This window comes from Henckelia pumila, chromosome 2 (genome assembly GCF_033568475.1).
Source record: "Henckelia pumila isolate YLH828 chromosome 2, ASM3356847v2, whole genome shotgun sequence".
In the NCBI taxonomy this organism is placed as follows: Eukaryota; Viridiplantae; Streptophyta; class Magnoliopsida; order Lamiales; family Gesneriaceae; genus Henckelia; species Henckelia pumila.
In genome coordinates, this window is record NC_133121.1 from 135,424,832 (window position 1) to 135,450,334 (window position 25,503).

At 30.9% G+C, this 25,503-nt stretch overlaps 1 protein-coding gene and 1 long non-coding RNA gene across 2 annotated transcripts; both read left to right on the forward strand.

Moving 5' to 3' along the window:
• Positions 1-6,712: 6,712 nt before the first annotated feature.
• Positions 6,713-7,261, forward strand: LOC140880128 (uncharacterized). The gene is made up of 3 exons (XR_012149591.1): positions 6,713-6,813; positions 6,905-7,031; positions 7,159-7,261. It is a non-coding gene; the product is annotated as an uncharacterized lncRNA (long non-coding RNA).
• Positions 7,262-18,948: 11,687 nt separating this feature from the next.
• Positions 18,949-20,621, forward strand: LOC140878475 (uncharacterized). The gene is made up of 4 exons (XM_073282075.1): positions 18,949-19,073; positions 19,247-19,337; positions 19,436-19,562; positions 20,257-20,621. Exons 1-4 carry the CDS (start codon positions 18,949-18,951, stop codon positions 20,619-20,621), a joined length of 708 nt encoding a protein of 235 aa, XP_073138176.1.
• Positions 20,622-25,503: the final 4,882 nt, after the last annotated feature.

The window sequence follows — 25,503 nt, forward strand, 5'->3', positions numbered from 1 at the left end:
ATAGGTGAGGCTGATAATCATATAAAATTTATCATATATATGACTGGATAGCATGGTTGGGTAGAATAATAACAATCAAAATGGATATATTCTAAAAAAATTCAAGTCGAAAAGTAGCAAATTTTGATATGAATATCAGAGGTAAAACTGAAATGATTTATGTAGATTGAAACAAGAGAACTAAAAAAGACGATATTGTCAAACGGACTTATTGGATCAAGATGAATGATGGCTTGACATAATAGAAGTATTACTCAAAATGTATAATCGGAGGTGAAAGAAAACCAAAAAATGTATACAAAATATGGTTTAGACAAATACAATGTCTAAACATTTGGGCAAAATGAAAAGAGAAATCAATTTAATAGGTTAGTTGAGAGGGGAAAAATAACTTTAGAAAGATGAATATATATATTTTTTTAGAGACTAATAAATGATTTTGTATTCGATCTTATTTAAACTCAAAAATAATTTTGATACAATTAATATTAATAATTTTTTTTATTGGCATATATCTACTAGTTGAACCCAATTTACATAATTATCTTACTTGGTTCTATCAAGTTCCAAAAAAAAAAAAAAAAATCTCATCCTCTCGCCATGTTTCTTTTATCTGCTCTTTAATTAATTATGTCTATGAGGATTACCTACCAAAATTCCTATTAGATTGAATTCTTCTCTAAATATATCATGAACCAATTTTTTTTTTTATAAACCTAAATTCATTCAACCAAGTTTCTCTTGACTATAATCATCCTTAATTGGTTTACCCTTAAATCTATGAAATAAGCTTAGTATGTTGCATTTCAGGCATGTCTACTTCTATTGGAACTTCTCCATGTGCGTTATTTGCGCTAACTGGTGTTGGGTTGTAGCTAACTTGATTTGAGTACTTGCACGTCCCATAACACATTCAAGGACAAAACTGAAGTTCATTCAAGTATCCAATTACTCTCAACAAATCTATTCCATCAGTCAGTTATTTTGTCTTATCAGATTCTTTATCTACCCACTAGTCAATTTAATTTCCAAGATGGTCTATCTAAACTAAGACTACTTCTAGACAACTGAAATTTTTTTTCAGCAAGAAGCTCCTCTTATCCGGATTATGGAACCTGGCGGCTCTGATACCACTTAAATGTCATGCCCTGAAAATGGACCTAGTTGACATCGGCGTTGTTTAACAATTTAACATTGAAACAACAAGCCTCGTACGTAGTACAAATCTTGCCAAAAACCAGTCTATTTCATAAACCATAACTGTTTTTACAGAGAAAAACACAAGTGCGACAATGCGGAAGCGAAACTAAAATTTAAAGTAAAAGTATTTCTTCAACTTGAACTGATCCGTCCTCACCAGCCCCAGAATATATTCTGTTCTTCGTCATCTAACTCATCTTCATTCTTATCTGAGGAGGAAGGTAAGGGGGTGAATGTTTTGGAAAACACTTAGCAAATGGGAGCCGATCAAGAATGATAAACACCAAAATATATTTACATGTACACATGTATATTTCATAATCTTGAAATAAAATAATCATGCTGAATCTGACACAAATACAAAGCAAACATTGCACTGTTAATTATCTCATTTTCCGTGGTTTACTGATCAGTCCCCTATATGTTACTCCTCTAAGGGGCGAGGCCAAAAGAACGATTATTATAACCCACCGCATCAGGGCCATATCAAATCAAATCAAATCAAATCAAATCAAATCAAATCATCAAAAATTCCTTAATCATTTCTAAATCGACTCTTAACAGTGCATCTCAAATATTTCAAAATAATTCTAACATGCTTCAAATAATATCACGAATAACCAACAAATAGCATATTAAAGTGAAATGAATATACGTATCACGCCGATCGAATTTTCAAAAACATAAGTTATTTATTTTATGAAGCTTAACTCACATACAAAAATGAATATAAGTGTAGAAACTTATATCACACAAAATAAAGATCGAAGCCCACTTACAGTATTCGATTTCTAAGAAAATCGTGTAGGAGTAGACATTGTTAGATGACCTCGTACTTAAGCAACCTCAAAACCAAGTGAAGGACCGAAGGTATTGTTTGAAATTTGGACAGAAAAATATTGAAGCTTCTTGATCAACTTCGACGCTCCTTCTTGGATCAACTTCGGACAGATTTTCTTAGCTTTGTTTGCTATAGATAATTTCTTGAAGTTTGGGTAGATTGCTCCTTTGAAATTGAACATAAATTCTTCTCGATGGTGGACAGTAAGTCTGCTCAATCTTGGACAGAAACTCACTCCTTTGAAATCGAACAGAAAATTCAATTCCTTGATCACGTTTTGGCGCTGCTTCTTGGATCGAATTCGGCCCACTTTCTTGCTTAGATTGTTGTAGGCGATTAATCGAATTTGGAACAGAAAGTATGCTCGTACTTGGACAGAAATTTTGCTCGAATGTTGACAGAAATTTTGCTCGAACTATGGACAAAATTCTGTTTCGAACCGATGCCGCACCTCGATGTTTCTGGGCTGTAAGGTTTTGACAGTCTGAAATCACAGAAATACCAGAAATAAATTTTCGAGTGTGTGTTATCTTTCAGTGTTGTCAACACTTCACGATAACACTATGCAGCAGAATAATTAACTAACAGTAAGAGTAAATAGCGCATAGATATTTATGCACAAGTATTAAATACTTGTGCGATGACTCATGGCGAAATAATCACTAGAAAAACAAATCAGTTTACAAAAACCAACTAGTGATTGTTCTATGAAAAACTACTTTTCTCAACAGATTGAGAAAATAAATGACTTCCTAAAAACTAGTAAGAACTAGAATAATAGACCAATAGTAAGTTCTAAGCCGAAAAACAAAAACCAAGGATCCACTTTCAGAACAACACTTCACTCGTGTGTTCTTCAGTGTTTCCAACACTACTCGGCAATACAACGTAGCAGTAGTATCTCTTCAAAAATTCTTCAATGATCGATCTTCAATGCTCTAGAATTTCTGCAGTACATTCTCTATGTATTTTTCTCTCTACGTTTCACTCTCTTGATCTCTCTATTTCGTTGTTCCTTCTGATCGGTCCTTGCATCTCTTTAAATAGATCTTCAATATGTTTCCATAAATAAGTTCCTACAAAGCATGAAAATAATATATCATCATAAATCAAATATTTCGAATAAAGATGTAACAACTATTACCAATTTAAAACTTGTCTAAGAAAGACAAAACTATAAATATAGAATTTGAATGCAATAAGGAAATAATTTAAAAGACATGTGCACGACATGTTCTTTCAAAAACTTAATTACAAGGGTTTCGACATTGGAAGCCCGAAAAGACAATGATGTAGGAAAGTATTACTATATTAGCTGCCCTCTTAGACATGAGAGATTCTATGTTGAAAGAAAAACTCCATATCTTTTTCGTAGATACGATAGGCTGATCATCTCGTGCAAATCATTGAAGAAGAAATTTACAAACAAAGTTCATATTTTATCCCTACTTGATTCATTTAAAAAATGGTTACACGTTTTTCAAAACTTATTTAATAGGAATATATTAGTAAAAGATCGAGTAGAAAAAATATTACTAAATATATTATATAAGCTTATATATTTGAAAAAAAGTAACATATATAATCGACATAGACAAACTAAGAAATATATCATTTTCTTTTCTTTTTTTTGACAGGAGAAATATATCATTTTCAATACAAGTAATTGAACTAACGTCGATCAAGATATTTTTCTCCCATTGAATTACGAAGACGATTCTTAAATTAAAAATTTAACTTCTAGATCATTGGCTTAATTTTATGTGTAAGGGCATATTGGTGCCTTTATATCAATATACAACTCTTAATAGATCCGCCCATGCTTACCAACCAAAAGCAATTACTTTTTGTTACTGAAGTGAGGTGCTTTTTTTAAATAATGATTCCTTATACGTACTCAGGGTTGTTAATTTGATATACATATAAGAGAAACATATATACGCCAACTTTGCTACACTAAAAAGACCTTTCTCTAGGATAAATACGGATTAGGATCCCCTATTGTGGGGTATCCCACAGTAGGGGGTGCTGTGGTGGAAACGGCACCGTTTCCTCCACAACACACTTCCTTTTCCTTTTCTTTTTTTTTTTTCGTTTGTTTTCTCTTTTTTTTTCCAAGTTTTGTAATTTTTTTTAATTCTTTAACTCAACAAATTTGTTTTTCTCCCTTTTTTGAAAAACAAAAAAAAAATTGGCTTTATTTTTTATTTTTTAATTTATCCAATTTTCTTTTCAATTTTTTAATCCAATTTTTTTTTAAAAACAATTTTTTGCCTCCAATTTTTACTTGTCCAACTCGTCTATTTTTTTTTTCTTTTCAATTCAAGTTTTTTTTAAAATTTACAATAAATAAGAAAAAATTTTGAAATTTTGGGACCTGAATATTCGGGAACACGAACCCGACATATTTCAAGACTTGAATATTCCGGACCGCGAATATTTGGGATCTCTTGGGTAGGGAGAATGAATTCCGATTTTTTTTTTTAGTTTCAAGATTTTGTTCAAAAAACACAAAAATGTGATTATTTATTTAAAAAATGCTATTTAGTATTTCTAAATATAAAATAAATATTCGACTTAAAGCGTATAATATTAAAATATTTATGATAATTCTTCAAGTTTTTTGTTAAAAAAAGAACATCATACAATATATCATATAATTATTAATAAAATATTATGATAAAAATTATTGGATAAATTTTAGTATACAGATTGTCAAATTACATCTTTTATTCTAAATATTTGTTCTAATTTGATAATTATAAATATCAATTAATTAAATTATTAATTTAATTTTTAAAAAAGACACAATAATAAAATATCATTTCGTGATTCTACTATACGATCTTTCCAACAATAAAAAATTACGTGCATTAAGTCACAATTAATTGTTATATGTGTTGAAACACAATAATATTTATCTCAATATATTATTAAAATTATTAATAAAATATATTATAATATTATTTCAGGAGGGGTAGAGAATCCCCTCGGGATAAGGTTTTATTCTTGATCCCTCTCCCGATATTAATTTAGACGGGAAAAATTGCAAAAATTCGGTTCAAGAAAATATTGGGTTGTGATATTTTCGGGACAAAAATGAGATGCAATTCAGGAAGGGTCGGGATTTCGAGAATTTTTGTCGTCCCTACAATTTTTTTAAAAAGAAATAAAATTGGGTAAATTAGAAAATAATAAAAACTAATTTTGTTTTTAAAAAAAATAAAAAAAAGAAAAAACCTGTCGAATAACTTGATTTAAACATACAAAAAAATACAAAAAACTTGAAAGGAAAAAAAAAACTAACAAACAAAAAAAAAGAAAATAAAAAGGAAGTGTGATGTGGAGGAAACGGTCCACATCACCCCCTACTGTGGGGGATCCCACAGTAGGGGACCCTGATCCGATAAATACAAATTGTAATGCAAGTTCACAAGAGTAATACATATACAGAACCCCAATTTTTCTATTGAATTATATAATAATCTGCAAGAACCCTATAATTAAGCGTACATTTACAAAGATTTGTGCATGATTTAATTAATAATTGAAAAAGTAAAAAAAATCTATAAGTGTAGCTAATTAGTTCTTTTTCATATATATACAACATTCTCATGATTTGGAAGAATATTTTAAGAAATTTTATCTAAATAATTTTCCTCAGAATCGATCGTACTATATAGACGACAAAACTAAATATTCACCGTACAAGTGAATTAAAATACAAATTGACAAAAAAAATTTCGATTCAGTGGAGTGTGTATAAATATGGTGGATTGTCATTTCATATCCTCGCACCACTTACATATATACATTTGAAGGGCTTGTTTAATTTCATCATTATTTTCTCCAAACATTTTTCCTTTAATGTCTCTCGTAGAAAAGAATATTGAAAATCGAGAATTCATCTCAGAAGCAATGCCCACCCACTCTCGATGAAGCCATGTCGCAAGAAATGGAAGATGGGAGCCTCAATTTGAATGATCCTAGCATAGATTTGAAGAAGATTAGAAGGTGAACTACATTTTTATTTGTTTTTTGAAAACTTTTTACGTTTGAATTTGAAAAAGAACTTATATTTGGAGTCACAGTTTGGAAATCGGAGTGGAATAGCTATAAAAGTTTGGGAAAATTGCAATTTAGTCATAAAAGTTTGTCACATTTCAATTTTAGTCCTATATATTCTATTTTTTGGCAATTTCGGTCCTTTTTATTCAAAAATGCTTACGTGGCACTGTACACGTCAGCTCCACATCAGCACTAAATTGGTGCCACGTCATCGCCACGTCGGAAAAATGACTAAAATTGTCAAAAAAATGAAGATAGCGGACTAAAACTGAAATCTAAAAATATAAAGGACTGAAATCGCAAAGTGACAAAGTTACAGGACCAAAAAAACAATTTTCCCTAAAAGTTACCACTTTTCTCAATAATTTTTCAAAAAACCAATCAGCTATACTTTTTCAGTGATTGACATTATTATTTGGGAAAATTGCATATATCACCCCTTGAAATCTCTGGTTTGTGGATAACCTTTCTGAAAGTTTTTTGAGTTAATAATAACCCATGTGATTCCAAATCTATAACTAATTAAGTGCGTGTGCTACATATATGCAATTTTCCTCTTATTTTTGTACATATCCAAACTCACCTTTTCATTGATCATCTGCGCATATTTCAGGATTGTATGAAACAAACTCTCGGCTCAAAGATCTAGAATGAAGATCGTAAACCATACTCGTGATTCGGAAAAAATGGTCAAGGATTTGGAGGTAAATATATATTAGTCCATTGTGTGTTTTTTTTTTTTTGGTTTTTTGTACAAAATTTAAATCAGGTAAATATATATGTATTAATTTGCAGGCACATATATCCACTCTCACTCCACAAGTGGAAAGCTACAAAGAGAGGAAGAATCTCTTGCAAATTGAAAATGACACCCTCCAACGAGAACTGGAGAAAAGTTCGAACAAATCCAGTCGTCATGAATGTAATTAAAATATATTTCATGAATTTCAAATAAAATCTAGCTAGCTACGGAAAAATATATTAGATATATGCATGCGCGCATGATATAAATATATATGATAGTATATGGCTTCATTTTACGCGTGCAGTGGAAATTGAAGAGATGAGAGCTGAGATAAACATGCTAAAAGAACTCCAGAAAACTGCACAACATAATAAGCATGAGGCACAACAGATACCGACCGATTTTCGTCTCGAGCCACTCCAGGAGTATGAAGATGTAGACCATTATATCAACTTTGATGCTCTCGATGCTGCCGAAAATCCACCTGTTTGAGTTAAATTTTGGGAAGCTAGCTAGGCTTTTCAATATTTCTTGCAATTGAGTTTCTCTTTTTCTTTTTCCAAGACCAAGCATCAGAGATAAAATTAGGTGAAAGAATTTAGAAATTTTATTAATTTATTTATTTTTAATCCTAAATCTCAAAGTTTTGTGCTCAATTCGCGCGTGCGTAATTTATATACTCTCACGTAATAGCACACTACGATCTAGCTACATTCATATTTTTCGTGCATGGATTCCATTTACTTTGTTTTCATCTAAATCAAAATGTAATTCTTTTAAATTAAAAGAAAAATATCGTTCTCACGCGAATGCTGGAATCGAAACTTTGTTTAAGTTTTATAATTCAAATCTAGAAAAATTGTAATTTTTTTTTTTGTTTGTAAAAAACGCTTTTATGAAAACATTTTATTGCATATCCAAATGGACCCTAAAAGAACTTTAATTTCCTGTAAATACACACTAATGCAAATTAAATAGGGGTGGTTCGGTAAGGTATACCGCATACCGTACCGAATACCGTATACCGTACCAAAAATTTCGGTACCGAAATTTCAGATACCGATACCGTGTATACCGATTTTTTTTCGATATACCGAAATACCAAAAATTTAATATTATACCGATACCGATATCGAAAATTTTGGTACGGTATCATATCGTACCGAAATTTTCAGTATACCAAAATTTTTGGTATATACGATTTTTTTTTCGGTACGGTAAAGGCGGTATGACGACATTTCGGTATTTTTCGCCAGCCCTAAAATTAAATCTATTGATACTCCACAAGAAATATACATATATAGAACCAAAATATAATATCGAGTTATGTAATTTATAAGAACCCCTAAAATTTTAAAATATGTAAAGGTTTGATTTAATTCATAAGTATTACTAGCTGGTTAGCTAACTCGTTCAATTCCTATTGTTACACACTTAGGCCATGACAGATAAATTGGATGGATTAAAGAATGAATAAAATCAAAATTTTATCGAATTTGGCTGGAATTTGAGTTAGTTTATATGTTAAATCTAAATTTTCACCATAAAAACTAAATACATATTATAAGCAAGTCCCGCGACAAAAAATAATTAATTAATGTAATTTCCAATACGCCATTTTGTGCAACAATATTGCGTGCGCGTGCGCGCACATACATATATATGTGGTGGATTGTCATTAATATATACACAAGTATATATATTAGCTAGGTACTCCTTCACGAGGGTTATTTCCAATTAATCGACACAGACAAACTAAGAAATCTATCATTTTCAATACAAGTAATTGAACTAATATTTATATATTCATCTCCCATTGAATCATGAAGACGATTCTTAAATTAAACTTTAACTTGTAGATAATAGGTTTAATTTTACGTGCAGGGTATATTAGTACCATTATATCAATATTCAAGGGGACATTTTCCCCTTTGCCTCTAAATAGATACGCCCTGCTTACCAACCAAAAACAATTACTTTTTCTTACTGAAGTTAGTTGATTTTTTAAAATAATGATTCCTTATACTCAGGGTTGTTAATTTGATGTACATATAAGAGAAACATACGCCAACTTTACAACACTAAAAAAACCTTCTCTCACATGATATCATCCTTACCTCAGCTAATTTAAGAAGACATCATATCCCTTGCTCGATATGCTTCCCGCTTTATGGATCCGATCGGGATAGCTCAGTCCATGATTTATTCTATGAAAGGTATCAACATAACATAACACAAACTTAATTACGAAGTTTAAAATGCTGATGTTGTCTTATGGTGTTGGAGACACCAGAGACAACATCAACTAATACTTAGATAAGTTTGAATTAAAACAATTAAGCACAAATAACTACGCAACGGAAATAAAATTAAAATAATAAAAAATTAACCCACAGAATAATATGCACACGTGCAAGCACTTGTGTGATGCCTTATGGCAAAAATGATTACGAGAAAAATGTAATATTCAATTACAAAATCAATACTAGTAAATCATATAAAAACTCAGATTTCTCAACACGTTGAGAAATCCAAAGTACACTCTAAAATAATACTATATTAGCAGAAAAGCCTGAAATATCTTCACTTGGCAGCGACCACGGTGTTGTGTACCGATGTTGTGCGAAAACACAGGCAACACCAGAAGCGGCGAGAATTCTTCAACCGAAAACTTCAGATCTTCAATTTCTTGGGGTGTGTGTGTGAGCCGTGAGTTTGAGTGGGTGTATGTGTGTGTTTTTTGTGTGTGTGTTGGTGTGTGTTTTTGTGAGTTTTGGTCTGTGTTGGGTTGTTTTTGAGGAGAAAGAAATGTGTAAAATATTTTATGACTTGTGGTGAAGTTGCGATTGAGGTTGACGACGTGTTGGATAAGGCATTTGAGTCATAATTCCCCACCAAATGAGGTTGAAGGCGTGTTAGATAAGGTGTTATTTTTAGGTGTAAAGTGTTTGAGGTGAATTTTTATTGAGGTGTTATGGGTAAAATGTAAAGTGTAAAGGTGCAAAGTTAAAAAAAAAAGTGGATTTTTGTGTGCATGTGTGTGCTTGCTTGCATATGATAAAGTTGAGGATTTTAAAAGTTAAATGATATTGAAAGATTTAAATTTATTATTTAAGTATTTGTTAATTATTTTTCGGTATTACTTGCTGAGCTTTTAGGCTCACTAGACTTCATCGATGCGGGTGATGATGAATGATGTGGTGCAGTCTGGCGAAGACGGTGGCTATGAGAAGGCGCATATCTAAGACCATGAAGTTCCGCAAATTTAGAAAACTGTTTTATGAATTATAAGGTTTATTTGGAAGTCGAATTTTTAAAGTTTTTCATGAGAAGACAGAATATTTTCCTGAATGTTTCAGAATATTTCCTGAATGTTTTGCTAGTCTTTTTTACTATTTTTTGATACTGTACTAGCAAGTTGTTGGAAAACTGTTGATATATTTTAAGGATCTCTATTTTTATTTTATTTTATGTTTCCCCTTCCCCTCCTTTAAAAAAAAAAGTAGGCAACATTTTATATTATTTTAATTATTTATATTATTTTTATGTCTTTAAGAAAATGAGGAAGTTACAAGTTATGTAATTTATAAGAACCCCTAAAATTTCAAAATATGTAAAAGTTTGATTTAATTCATGAGTATATCTAGCTGTTTAGCTAACTCGTTCCATTCCTGTCGCGGTACACTTAGGCCATGATTGATAAATTGAATGGATTAGATAGGAATATAATCAACTTTGTATTGAATTTGGCTTGAATTCGATATATATATATATATATATAGAGTTTTGATCACATGGGCAACCACCATGGGTAACTACGTGAGCAACAGCTGACGTGGCACCTTGGACATCCAATGAGTGATTGCCACGTAAGCTGTTGCTCACGTAGTTGCTCATGGTGGTTGCCCATGTGATCAAAACTCTCTCTCTCTCTCTCTCTCTATATATATATATATATATATATATATATATATATACACACACACACACGTTAAATCTAAATTTTCACCTTACAAATTAAATTATATGCAAGTCCCGCGACAATTTTTTTTTAATTAATTAGTGTACTTATCAATACGTTTTGTGCAACAATGGTGCATGCACGCGTGTGGATTGGCTTACATTGTAACTTTGGAGGAGGAGCCCAATTAATTGAAAGAAACAATTTTTTTTAATGCTTACCAACCAAAAGCTAATTACATTTAAATTCGCGATTCACTTTACTATACTAGTAAAAATCACGTGCGATGCACGTAGGAACACTTTTTGTTGTCGATAAGTGTTTTTAATTAAATTAATTGAGATGAAAAGATATCAACACACATTTAATTAATGATTTTCATGGTAATTACTATTTGAAATAAAAAATTATTACATGTCTTAGTGATAAAATCAATATAATCTTCGACATTGCAACTAATAAAAATATTTGTAACATTTTCAAATAATGTAAAACTTGCAGTTTCAATGTTTGTATCATTTATATATGGCCATCATTATTCTATATCTACATTAACAGTTTAGAATAAGATATTGTTAATAACTTATTTAAGCTTATAAATATAGTGTTTAATGTAGTTTTACTTTGGCACAATATTGATATTGAAACTTATGTAATTATTACAGCTCGGGATTTTCATTGTTTTGTTGATTAAATATATTGAGCAATTATGACATGCTTTGTACCATGAATTCGCTTTATTTTCTATCTCATGTATGTATTATTTATTTGTTAATAAGTGAGGTACGTTAATCAAATTAAATTAAATATTGTTTTTGTAATTTCCAATCTTATATGTTGATTACTTATTTTGTAAATATTGGTTTATGGAAAAAAATTTGATATAGATAATGCATTCTAAATCTTAATTTAAATTATTGCGTCAAATATTTTTTTTCTTTTATATTTTGGACTTTTCTCTATTTCACGATTTTTCATACTATGCATTTTTTTATTTTCTATGAAAGAATCAATATTATCATCATCTTTAATAGCAATTCTTGTTATGCTATCTCCATCAATCATTTGAATTTTTGTATCGTTATATTTTAGTATTTGGTTAGACGGTCTCTTTTTTATACTAAAAATATTTACTTGCAAAAATAACAATAATTTCATCATTCCCAACTGCATTCTGGTATGTTTTCGTCTTCTATTACTTGTATGTCAATATTGTTAACGATCAATGTATTTGTTGGACATCCTCTTTTCTTCTTAATTTCTTATTTTTCAAAATCTACTGATTTCTTTTAACTTACAATGCTCTTGCTTTTGAAATTTTTTGATTGAATTTTGAATGTATTTAATTACAAATGTTAATATTCCATCTTTTATTTCAACAATTTTGTCTATTATGAGAGTAAATACTTATTCTTCTTTATTTGGTGTATTTAATACTTGTGGTATATCAAAGTGTTGTGATCCTATATATAAAATATATTTTATTAATATTTGCTAATCATTATATAGTATTTGTAAGAAAAAAAATTTATTGATATTTCTTGATAATGGATCTAATCGATATAATATTCAACACTGCAACGAATAAAAACATTTGAAACATTTTCGAACAATGTAACTTTTGTAGTTTTAGTGTCATCATTTATTATCATTGTTTTTCTATATTTACATTATCAGTTTAAGATAAGATATTTCAATTACTCTTGTAAACTTATAAATATAATGTTTAAATGTAGTTTACTTTGACACAATATTAATATCGAAGCTCATCCTGTTATTACAGCTCGAGATTTCCATTGTTTGCTGATTGATCTTGAGAAATTATGGCATGCTTCGTCATGGATTTGCCTTATTATTTTTTTATATTATGTATATATGCCTTGAAGCAATATAATTAGTTATATATTTTTTAATAAGTAATACACATTAAATCAAATTAAATCCGGATTTTGTAATTTCCTATCTCATGTTCTATAAATGCATTTATAAAATATTTGCCTAATGATAAAATATTCAAATTTTTGCTCGTGAAACGATAATATAAATTGAAATAATAAATAATATTGTACATTTTCTAGATTATTAATCTAATTGAGAATTTTCATCAAGGTAACTTTTTTTTTTTTCAGGATTAAGATTTAATTTGATTTGGGACTTGTCATCCATAATTCTTCTAAACGTTTTTTTTCCGAAGTTATTACCTATCCCGTAGTAGATTGATTAACATATATATATATATATATATATATAGACTTAAATAATTAAAGGAAATATTATCAATATTGTTAAGTAATTTAAGTTTTGATTATGACAACCAGTAGACATAACTGATCTAAAATCAGTACACAATAATAGTAGTAAAGGAAAGCAGAATAAATTTCAGATGAAATCAGCAACAACAGAAGATAATATCAGTAGACTGTAATATGAGATATTAGGAGTACTATATCTTTAGTAGGAACCTTATTTATTAGTCATTCTGATATTTAGTACACCACATTTAATACATGGTGCTGAAAAATTTATTGTGCATATATTGATCATTCCTATGAAAGATATGACAAACTAAGTAGATCGTTAGGCTTTTTTTCTTGTAGTAAAAGTCTACCTTTTGGTACAAGTATATTAAATGAGAGTCTTAAAGAGCCGTTTATTAATGATGCAAAAGAAACTATACAAGACTGTGTGGCTCCTTCGAGTAAAGTAGAGAGAAACATCCGCTATAAAATATCTATCTATCTTCTAGTATCCTACAAAATACTCGAAAACACTCTTGCACACTCAAATTGATCCATCGGATTCTCAGATCATATTTGTGCCTACTGCTATCTGTTTAAAATTCTTTAAGAGTGCATCGCCTAGAAATTCATTTACGTAAAACCGTATGCATAATTAGAGGATTTATTTATTTTAAAAATAAAGTAAAGGGGTTAAATGATATTTTTATGTGAATTATGCGACATGTTTATGTGTTTTAAATTTAATTATGACATTTAACCCACTTATTTTGAGAGTTATGAATTTTTAAGGAAAAATATCATGTGAATTATGCGACATGTTTATGTGTTTTAAATTTAATTATGACATCTAACCCACTTATTTTGAGAGTTATGAATTTTTTAGGAAAAATTGAATTACGATCCCGTAGATGGGACCGTGGACGAACGAGGTAAAAGTTTTTAATGTCCAAATTTGTTGAGTATTGAGCAAGTGATTTTAAGCCTTTTAACTAATTTAATTAGAAATCCCAAAGCCCACTACATACACAAACAAATACCTAGACCTAATTTCATTTCCCCTTCATCCTTATTTTCGAAAATCTTGGAGAGCAAGCAAGGGTGGCTGCCGCCCCATCTCTCACACTTGTACACACCACACAAAAATCTTGGAAGAAATTCAAGGAGTTTTGGCTTTACGATCTTGTTGAGCCGGGGCTACGCACCCGTATTCGATTTTCTTGAGCTAATGCATGTTGTATCCATATTTTCTCATCCATTTAAATCCTATTATGCTATGTTTTTTTGTTTAAATGAAAATATGTTGGTTGCATTTGGCTGCAATTTGGAACTCAAGAACTCATGATTCATGCATCATATGCACATGTTGGCTCAAGTTTTGTTAATTTCTAGACACGGCTGGTTTGAGGGTGGGGGGAGGGGGGTGGGCTGTCCATGGTTTGGTGGCTTGGTTAGGTCCATTAGGGTCAAGTTTGAAGTGGGGCTCAACCTTGGTTTGGGTCGAGCATTGGCCTGGACAGCCGAAGGGTGAAACACCCTCCAAGCCGTGCGCAAATAGGCCATGACCGAGCCATGGACTGGTCACGTGTGACCAACAGGACCCTGGGGTGGTCTTGCCGACGGGGCTCCAGCCAGTGGAGGACTGAGCAGGGTGGCCGAAGGGCTGGAAGTAGGGCTGCGTAGGTTGTGGAGTTGGATTGGTTAGGGCATGGATGATTCGGGCAGCTCGAGCAGGGGCGTCCGGGTCGGGTCAAGTTGTTAATTGGGTCATGTAATATGGGTTTGGGTCCGGATTATTTTATTTTGGGCCCGGGTAATTTAATTAGAAGCCTAAGTATTTGAATTAAAATGTTAATGGGCTTGAGTGATTAAATTGTTTGTTGGACTTAAGTTAGTAATTTTAGTGAGCCCATTAGCTTGTAATGGACCTAGTGACCCATGAGAGCTATCGGGCCTATTTATGTTGGGCTAAGTATTATTGGGCCAGTTTAAGTGTTAATGGACCAGCCTTGGTTAATGTGCTTAAGTTAAGGGGGAAGCTACTCGAATGAGTCCGTGGCAAGTAAAATAGTTCGTAAATATATATTTAATATAAATATATGTATATTTTTATATAAGTATGAGTTTTATGGAAAATAAGTTAAATATATATTTACAGGAAAATTTTAAGGAAAATGATATTTTTAAGCTCATGATTCATGCATTTATTTTATGAAAGATTAAGGGCATGTAAGAAAAATATTTTTGGAAAGTTGATGTGATTGTGGCAACTCATGGGATTGGAAGTCGGGATACCGGGCCCGATGACCTTTCCACTTATGTTCATGGCCTATGGATCCCCGGTTTAAGGTTGGGTGAAGTGGCAGCATAGAGGCGTAGGGAATCCCCGATTTAAGGTTGGGTGAATCTCGCCGCCACGTACTTTGGTTTTATAGATTGATCAATCGCTTATGTTAATGGTCATACATCACTGATATGACTCACACTGATGATTTTACGATTATAACATGTCGTATTTATGTTACGTATTAAGATTAAGATTAAAATTATGATTATGTTTATGTTTACGACTCAAAATTATGCAAATGTCTTTACGAGCATGCATGCATAAGATACCTTATGATATTTTTAAGTGATACATACTTTCATGCGATTTTATTATATGGTATTTGCTATTACTGGATAGAGCATGCTGAGCCTCTAGGCTCATTAGATTTAAATAGTGTGCAGGTGAGTTTGATGCTAGTTTTGAGGATGTGGTCCCTACTGGCGGTGAGGACGTCTGAGCATCCGTGGCAGCTAGAACCCCACCCGTGACAATTGCCAGTTTATTATGAGATTTTTATGTGTTATGTTATTTCCGCACACAATTACTACTTTTCACTGTTTTGTTTGGTTTTGCGATTGTAGAAGTTTGTATGGGATTTGTTGTTGAACTATGATTTACGTTATGGAACCTTCATGCATGAGATTTTTAGTTATGTTTGATTATTTAAATTAATTGCATGCAAACGACTATTTATTGTATAATATTTTATGAAAACTATTTTAAGTATATATACATATATGTATGGGCATATATGTAATATCTCTATTAAAAAAAATTCAAGTAAGGGTCGTCGTAGTGAAAGTGTTGTAATATTCCGAGAGAAGTGTCTTCTTTCAGAAGTCATTCGTGTGTTGTATTTTTTTTGCGTGAGTTCTAGGAGTTTTAGTAGGTAGAGATAAGTCCTATGGAATTGGGTTTGTACCAGTTTGTGTACTTATCAGATCTTTCAGTGATACCTTATGAAAACAGAAGAAAGGGAGACGTAGAAAGTTTTATCATTCGAACTTCCAGAAGGGAAGACATTAAAAGGTTTTAATAGTCTATTTTCCGCACTATTTCAGTAGACTACTGCTTTGTCTTAGAGTATGAGATTCACCTGCATTAAGTACCAAGCCCTTGCCAAACGAAAAATAGTAGTGTTCATTCACCTCCCCTCCCCTCTCTCTAAAAACTCCTCACCGATCTTAACAAATATTATAGTTTTGTTAAAAAATTGAAGATATCCATACAAAGATGTTGGAGACATTCGGCAAAACTTTACCAATGTCGGATGCTAGCTCTATAATACTTGTAGAACTATTTTCTATCTGGGAAGGTCTCAAAGTTGCTCGCTCAAGAGGATTCCATAGAATTCAAGTATTTTCAGATTCAATTTTTGCAGTGCAAGCAGTCACAGAGCCTTTAAGTGACTTAAGTTATGCTGGTTTATGTGCTCTAGAGATAGAGGCTCTATGCTCTAGTTTTAATAGTCTCTTTTTCTCACGCTAGGAGGAGGCTAATGAAGTAGCCCACTCTTTAGCAAAATTTGTTCTTTCTTAACCAACACCTTTTTTGTGGGTGCGTGGGAATTTTTCTTTGTGGTTGGACCGACTTGTAACTTGTGATACTCTTTAATAAAGTCTTACAATTTTCCAACTAAAAAAATTGTAAAGATTTATTTACAAAAATTTAAAAACTTTACCTTCAAAACATGTTTTTAAGTTACAGAAAGTCATAACCGGTTTATCAATCTCCAACTCTTATAAAAATATTCATTCGTTAATTGTAGTATCATCCCATAAAATAATTGTCATAGTTTTTATCTTTTATAAGGAGGAAAATATTTTCAATAATTGAAAGATCATCCCATAAATAATTGTTATAGTTTTTAGCATTTATGATGAGGAAAAAATAGTTAAAATTTTAAATTTAAATATTTACATATATGGTATGAGTGTGTTGATGTGTTCTTTATTTATTATTTTGGATTAAAACTTGACTCCATTTGAATTGATTTATTTCAACACCGGTGTGTATTTTATTCAAATATATATATTTTAATAATGTTTGAAAATTCGATATTTCTAATATATAATTATGAACTCATGATTTAATTATTTAGCTCAATAGGTTTTTACACAAATTTGGCGAACATTGTTGTTTTGAGCTGAACATTTATTATTATTAGTCATAAGGACTAGAAGTAGTGATTAATGCTAATTAATAATTTTTGTAAAGATTTATTTATAAAAAATTAAAAAATTTACCTTCAAACACGTACCTTTAAGTTACAGAAAGTTATAACTGGTTTATCCATCTCCAGCTCTTGTAAAATATTCCTTTGTTAATTGCAAGATCATCTCATAAAATAATTTTTATACTTTTTACTTTTACGTGGAGGAAAAATATTTAATTTTTTTAATTTCAACTTTTACATATATGATATGTGCGTGTCGGTGTGTTCTTTATTTATTATTTTAGATTAAAACTTGACTCCACTTGAATTTATTTATTTCAAAACCGATGTGTAATTTAATTAATATATATATATATTTAATAACATTTACAAATATGATATTTTGATATATTTATGAACTCATGACACAAATTAAAATACATAAGATTTTTTGTTGAAAAAATCTGTTCATTACATTTACAAACAAATAAAAACTAAAGTATTTGGAGTTGAAACTGGATAAGTATTTAATTAAGATTTTTGTGAAATTTTTTTCACTTTATCTACAAGAAAATAAAAACTAAATTATTCTGGCATTTCAATATTTTTGGAAACTGAAACCTTATCTAATATGCACATGTTTTGTCAATTTTGACCTTATCATAATAATTGATTTTACAAAAATATCCTCACATAATTTATCAAGTGTGTACAAACCAAGGACAAAGTTGAGAATACACAATGAAAAACTTTGACATTGGTTCACAATTTTATAATTGGTATAAATGTGTAATACGTGCAGCGGAAATTGAAGAGAAGAGAGATGAAATAAAAGTGCTAAAAGATGAACTCGAGAAAACTGCACAAATGATTGGGCTCGTGCGTGCGTGATATACTTGCACGTAATAACCACAATACCTATCTACATTCATGTTTTCATGCACGAATGCCATTTTATTCATTTTCAATATTTAAATTAAATCAAAAAGTAGTCTTATATCTTACGTACGTACAATGAAATGATGACTTCATCATTGTACTTTTTTAGGTAAAAACTCACCATTCATCCAAAGAAACGATGAATGAGAGTGCGTAAGAAGCAAAACTACCGAAAATGAGAATGATTTTCCCACTACTACCGAAAAGAATATATGCATGTTTTGTTGCATAACATTTTCAGGATATTATTCGAATATTTACCAAATATCATTATATACATCGATGTATCCTGTAAGCGTCCTACTAAGATAATAAATAAGGACAAGTGTATATATATGGTGGATTGGCTTTGCATCCTCACACCATATATATAGATTTGAAGGGTTAACTTGTTTCATCAATAATATACCATTGTTTTCTCCAAATAATTTCTTTCTTTTACTTTGTGTTTGTCGAAAGAATTTTGCTTAAAAATGAAGAATTCATCACAAATTCCACAACAGCAATGCCCTCTCACTCTTGAAGGAGCCATGGCGTATGAAATGGAACATGGTAGCCTTTTCAATAATCCTAACCTGGATTTAAAGAAGATAAGAAGGTGAACTAATTAATTATTTTTTTAACCACTTGTTTAAAAAAAAAAAATTCTTAATGAAAAACAATCAGCTATACATTTTGAGGCATTATTTTCATATATCACATTATATTAAGCAAAGTCTATATATCTAATTAATGGACATCTAAACTCATTTTTCTACTTTGCATCTTCAGGATTATATCGAACAAAATCTCTGCTCAAAGATCGAGAATTAAGAGGGGAATCTATACTCGTGATTTGGAAACGATGGTAAAGGATTTAGAGGTAAATAATGTTCCATTTCAACTTTCGGCTCCGCCCAAGGTATATATATATCTATTTTCCCCTAATACTATTATCGTATACTTACCATGTATGTGCAGGTAGTAGTATGCATTCTCAACTCGCAACTGGAAATCTACAAAAATAAGAACAAACTATTGCAGCTTCAAAATGATTCCCTCCGACCCCAATTGGAGAAACGTTCTGATGAATCCAAGTGTCTGGAAGGTAATAAAAACTTATTTCTCTCTATTATTTTAAAAGGAAAACTGCAATATTAGTCTTGCATATTTGCCTTTCTTCGATTTTAGTAATCTATGCCGTCAAATTTCTATCTTGGTCTGCTATCATTTTTTTATTTACAATTTTAGTCATTTTTTTGACGTAGCACATATGCAAGCCTTCATAGCTCTAACCAAATGCTGATATGTAAAGTGTCACGTCAACACTTCTGATAAAAAAAGATTAAAATTGTCAAAAACTGAAATTAAAGATACATAATTAAAACTGAAATTAGACAACATAAAAAGACTAAATTCGCAGTAAAATATATTTAAATCAACAAGTTCAAATAAAATATAGCTAGCTACAATATATGCCTGCATGAGGGATAGTTTTTTTGGCCTATTAATATGTCCATCTTTTAGTTTTGGTCCATTAACTTTTCAAAGTTTGGTTTTGATACGCTAAATTTTAATTTTCAACTATTTTGGTCCACGGAAAATGTTGAAGTGGAATTGAAAAATAATGCCACGTCAGTCTGCCACGTCAGCAATTGGACCAAAATAACAAAAAAATAATTAAAATTTAGTGTATGCAGTGGCTATCAAAGAGAAGTTAATGGACCAAAAAAATCATATTCCCGTCTGCATGATATAATAACATATAGCTTTATTTTACAATATTTAACGAGTGCATGCAGTGGATATCGAAGAGAAGAGAGCTGGGATAAAAATGCTTAAGATGGAACTCGAGAAAGAAGCACAAAAGAATAAGCAGCTAGCATCAGATTTCAAGGAGAAAAAGATACCTTATTTTGGTTTCGAGCCACACACGGTCGCACCGTATCCAAACAATATTTTTTACCAAAACCGTCTCCAAAATCTGGTGAAAAATCCCAGACCTTCGCACATCGTCAAAATGGAACCAGATTTCGCAATTGAACAATCCAACACAGAGATTAAACCTGCGAAGCAAGTTGAGAAAACCATTCAAGATTATGAAGATGCTGATCAATACATCAACTTTGATGCTCTGAGTTCTGTTGGTTCTGAGGGAGAAAATTGAAGTAAATTTTTGCCAATGACTTGTGGGATTTTATTTATGCATTTTCTTGTTCTAGCAAAAATTGATGGGATGTTGTTCATGAATTTTGCTTCATTTTAATTTCAATTTATGTCAAGAAAAAATTGGTTGTGTTTTATTTTTCTAATTATTAATATGAAATTTGGCTTATTATATTGAGATTTTTCTAAATTTCTAAGTTTTGTGTTGTTTCGAGATATACTAATCAGGGCCTGCTCTAAGGGAGGCACTCTAGGGGCTACATAGAGTCTCCCTAGTAGGGTTTCAATTTTATTTTTAATCTAATATTATTATTATTATTATTATTGTTATTATTATTATTATCCTCATGTGGGCCTGAAAATTTAAAACAGTTGTAATTTTTTGTAATTTTCTCCTCGTTTTGCAAAAAAAAAAAAAAAAGAATTCTTCTTAGAAAAAAAAGCTCATTATTATTAGATTTAGATTATGTATGTCATTTCTTATAATTAATAAATTTATGTTGTATAGTAGTTTATTAAATTAGACATTGGTGATAATAATATGAATTTATTATCAGCTCGTATGTGATCTTTTTATAAATGATTTTCTCCAAAAAAATTAGCTTAGGAACGGAGCTCTAATTTTTTTTTCCATATGGCCCTGATACGAATCACTGTTCATGTTTCATGCGTGAGCCCTATCACTTGTACAACCCTGACAACTCTTGTTACCATGTGTTTCATATTAATTCTTATTTTACCATAGTTCGGACATTGATTGGAAAGTATTAGGTTATATTTTTTTTAAACGACGTTAAAACCACGGCTGCTGCCTTACGATGCACAATGAGTAAACCTAGGGGCTAACACAACCTGCAATCTACGCTAACAAGATAAAATGCATTGAGAAAGCTTAATGCGACATGCTCAATTGAGAAGGTGTTGGTAGGGAAAATCGAACTCCTAAGTCCTAATTATTTATCAGGAGCTTACATACTCTTGCCAACTTGGAAACTCCCTTGGGGCCAAGATTAGGTTTTCTTAGACATACATCAGGGAAATTTTGGCAAATTCATGGCCTTATTTAAAAATATTATACTTTATGCCAATCAAATAATTCAAAACACATTATTCAAAAATAATAATTTATAACAATTCTTATATTTATATTTAAGGGAAAATCAAAATTAAAATGAATAATGTAGTTAGTAAATTAATATTAAGCATTGAAGCTATACAACATAAACAACTGGAAAATTATTTTTTAGTTCATTAACTTTTCAAATTTTGGTTTTGATACAATAACTTTAAATTTTCTTTTATTTTGGTCCAACTGCTGACGTGACATCTCGAAATGTTAGTATTTTCCGATGCCACATCAGCAGTTGGACCAAAATATATAGCCAAAAACTAAAAGTTATAGTGTACCAGAACCAAACTTTGAAACGTTAATGGACCAAAACCAAAAAATGGACAAGTTAATGAACCGAAAAAACTATTTCCTTTTAAAAAAACCTTCCTCTAGGATAAATACGTACAAAGTAATGCAAATTCACAAGAGAAAATTGTTGGGTTAAGCGTGCAATTAGGTGAGAGTAGTACTAGCTAGGATGGGTGACTTCCTGAGAAGTTCTAGTGTGTCAAGCTGCTGACATTGCGCTGCTTGATCTTGTTGGCTAGGTGGACAATAAAATAGGGACACCATATCTTAATGGATAATACTGTATCTGTTGGGGACATGGCCGACAGTAGAAAAATGATAAGACTTATCTCGAATGGGATATGAAACAACACGAGAAATAAGGCACGTCCCTCCCTAGACTCATGAGCTTAACAACCAGACTCATCTGCGCAGCCACAAGTATAAGGAAAAGTTGCGCCTTGGTTACAGCTATAACTTTTGGCCTAGTGGTAATTAAGTGTTTGATCCTAAAAAAACAATATATATTGTAACTTTCATATATTTTTCATTTTTGATTCATGTTATTGGTTAATAAACAATTTTAATCCACTAACTTACACCTTTTTTCACCCTTTATTGTTCCTTTTTCATTGGAATATTGATGTGACATTGATTGGTAAATGAAGATGTGAAGTCGAACATTATTAATGTGACCCCGGACATTGCTGATATTGTGTCCAACTCCACGCCAGTTCTAATGGAAAAAAGACAAAGATTGAAAAGACTTTCAAGTTAATGGACTACAACTGTGAATTTGACTGATAGCACGGCCACAACATAAATAAAAAAAATGTGTACATTATAGAACTATAATTAAATTTTGTTTTCTCTCAAAAGAATAGTGCGTAGAAATCAAATTTGCTATTGAACTATATAATTTATAATACCCCCATAAAATTAACAAATATTCGCATGATTTAGTCTATAATTTAATTAAATGTAAAGATCTGGCCGTTAATTATCTAATTAGTTCCATTGCTGCAAAACCCTGTGCTCAGATAACTTTGGCATTTTGAGAGAGATATTTAAAATTTTTAGGGAAAATTGCTTTTTTGGTCCTGTATGTTTTTCATTTTGTGATTTCAGTCTTTATATTTTCAGATTTCAGTTTAAGTCCGCTATCTTTATTTTTTTGGCAATTTTAGTCATTTTTTCGACGTGGCGCTGACGTGGCATCAATTCAGTGCTGATGTAGAGCTGATGTGTACAGTGCCACGTAAGCATTTTCGAATAAAAAAGACCAAAATTTCCAAAAATCCGAACATGCAGGACTAAAATTGAAATGTGAAAACATAGATGACCAAAATCGCAAAGTGACAAACATACATGACTAAAGTTGCAATTTTTCCAAATTTTTATAATTAATTTGTTTTGGATTCGGACTATATAAACTTAAAGATTCACCGTACCAGTGAAATAATATACAGTTCGACAAAAAAAATTTGAATTGCTATATGTTTTTTGATATTAATAAAGTATTAGCAATATATATCATGTAATTAATATATATACTACGGGTGGGAAACATCCCATGCTAATGTAAACGAGGACAAAAAAATATGGTATTAATTAATGAATCCCATGCATTCTACAATTGCATTGGCATTGTAAACGCGTGAGAAACATCCCATGCTAATGTAAACAATGACGCCTATGCATTTTGTGCTGCAATTGTGTGTGCATAAATATGGTGCATTGGCATTGCATCCTCACACATATTTACATAGAATTTTTATTCTGTCTTTGCACAAAGATTTTGCAGATCACCTTTACTTCATTGTTTATTAGATCTTTTCTACCAACAATTTATTTTTTCTCTCGTTGTAAAGAATATTGAAAATGAGAGATTTCATCAAACCTTTCACTGAAGCAATGACCACTCACTCTTGATGAAGATATGGAGCAAGAAATATAATGAAAGATGGACGCCTTAATTTCAATGATCCTATCATAGATATGAAAGAATTGAAGGTGAATTAATTTTATTTTTTTTAAAACCCTTTTTTACGTTTGAATAATTTGAAAAGGAAACAAAGTTGAACGTCTTGAAATGTGGGTGGAGTTGTATCGACTCTCATTTATCCTATTATTAATTTAGATATTAATTTACGTTTGAATTTGAAAGAAACAAAGTTGAAAAAGGGTGATGCTACATGTACACGGAGGGTTATACGTTTGCGTTATACGTGCACTTGAAATTATATAAATATTCTTAATATATTTTGGAAAGAGTTTTTTCAAATAAAGTGAGGAGTAATTTTGTAATTTCATTTACATTGTGTATCCCAATGTGTACATGTAGTATTTCCCGTTGAAAAAACTTTATGGTTGCATGCATGTTGCTCTTATTTAATGCACGTAACATGCACACTACATACACATTTCATGCACGCATGCCATTTTTTCCACTTTCACGTGAAATGGAAAATGTTCACTAATTGTCCTTAAAAAAATGGTTCACTAAGTAGGTTAATATATAATTTGATAATAAATTATTAAATTTTTATTTGAGATATATATCTTAAACAATCTAACCACATATTTGATTGCATGTCTCAATTTTTATTTTAGTCAATTAACTCATCAAACTTTGGTTTTGGTGCACTTATAAATTTAAATTTCTAGATAGAGAAATAATGCTTTTAGTCCACAAACTTATCCAATTTTTTGGATTTTGGTTCACTATGTTTTCAAATTTTGGTTTTAATATATTATTAACTTTTAGTTTTTGTTTATTTTATTCCAATTGTTAAAATGATCTTGTACAAACCAGTATTAATTTTGATGTCACGCCAGTATTTTCTTAACATGTATAAATTTGCAAGCACTAATATCCATTCTCACTCCACCACAAAATGGGAAGCTAGAAAGAGAAGAAGAGACTATGCCAAGGTGTTTTGTGCTGAAATGGTGCGTGCGCGCGCACACACAGCTTTGATCCTATGTACCCTATAGTGTGTAGGATTTTCGAGGACGATCACTAAATCACACTAGTTTCTGAAAAAAAACCCACTGAAACACACTAATCGCTCACAAAGTTCTGTACACTAAGGTGCGCGTTAACAAAGTTATATATAAATACACACGCGCGGTGGATTGACATTTCATCCTCTCACATCATTTTACATAGAGTAGAAGGGTTTCTTTCTCCAAATATTCCATTTTCTCTTGTAGGAAAGAATATTAAAAATGGAGAATTCATCAGACCTTCCTCAGAAGCAATGCCCTCTCACTCTTGATGAAGCTATGGAGCAAGAAATGAAAGATGTGTGCTTTAATTTGAATGATCCTAACATATATTTGAAGAAGATTAGAAAGTGAATTACATTTTAAAATTTTTTACGTTTGAGTTTGAAAAAGAAAAAAAGTTGAACAATATTTTTGGTTGCATGCATACCGCTCGTATTTAATGCACGTAAAATGAACACTACATACACGTATC

Coding starts and splice junctions, on each gene's coding strand:
- LOC140878475 (XM_073282075.1), top strand. CDS start 18,949: ATGAAGAATTCATCACAAATTCCACAACAGCAATGCCCTCTCACTCTT. Junction 19,074..19,246: donor GATTTAAAGAAGATAAGAAG/GTGAACTAATTA, acceptor TTGCATCTTCAG/GATTATATCGAACAAAATCT. Junction 19,563..20,256: donor TGAATCCAAGTGTCTGGAAG/GTAATAAAAACT, acceptor GAGTGCATGCAG/TGGATATCGAAGAGAAGAGA.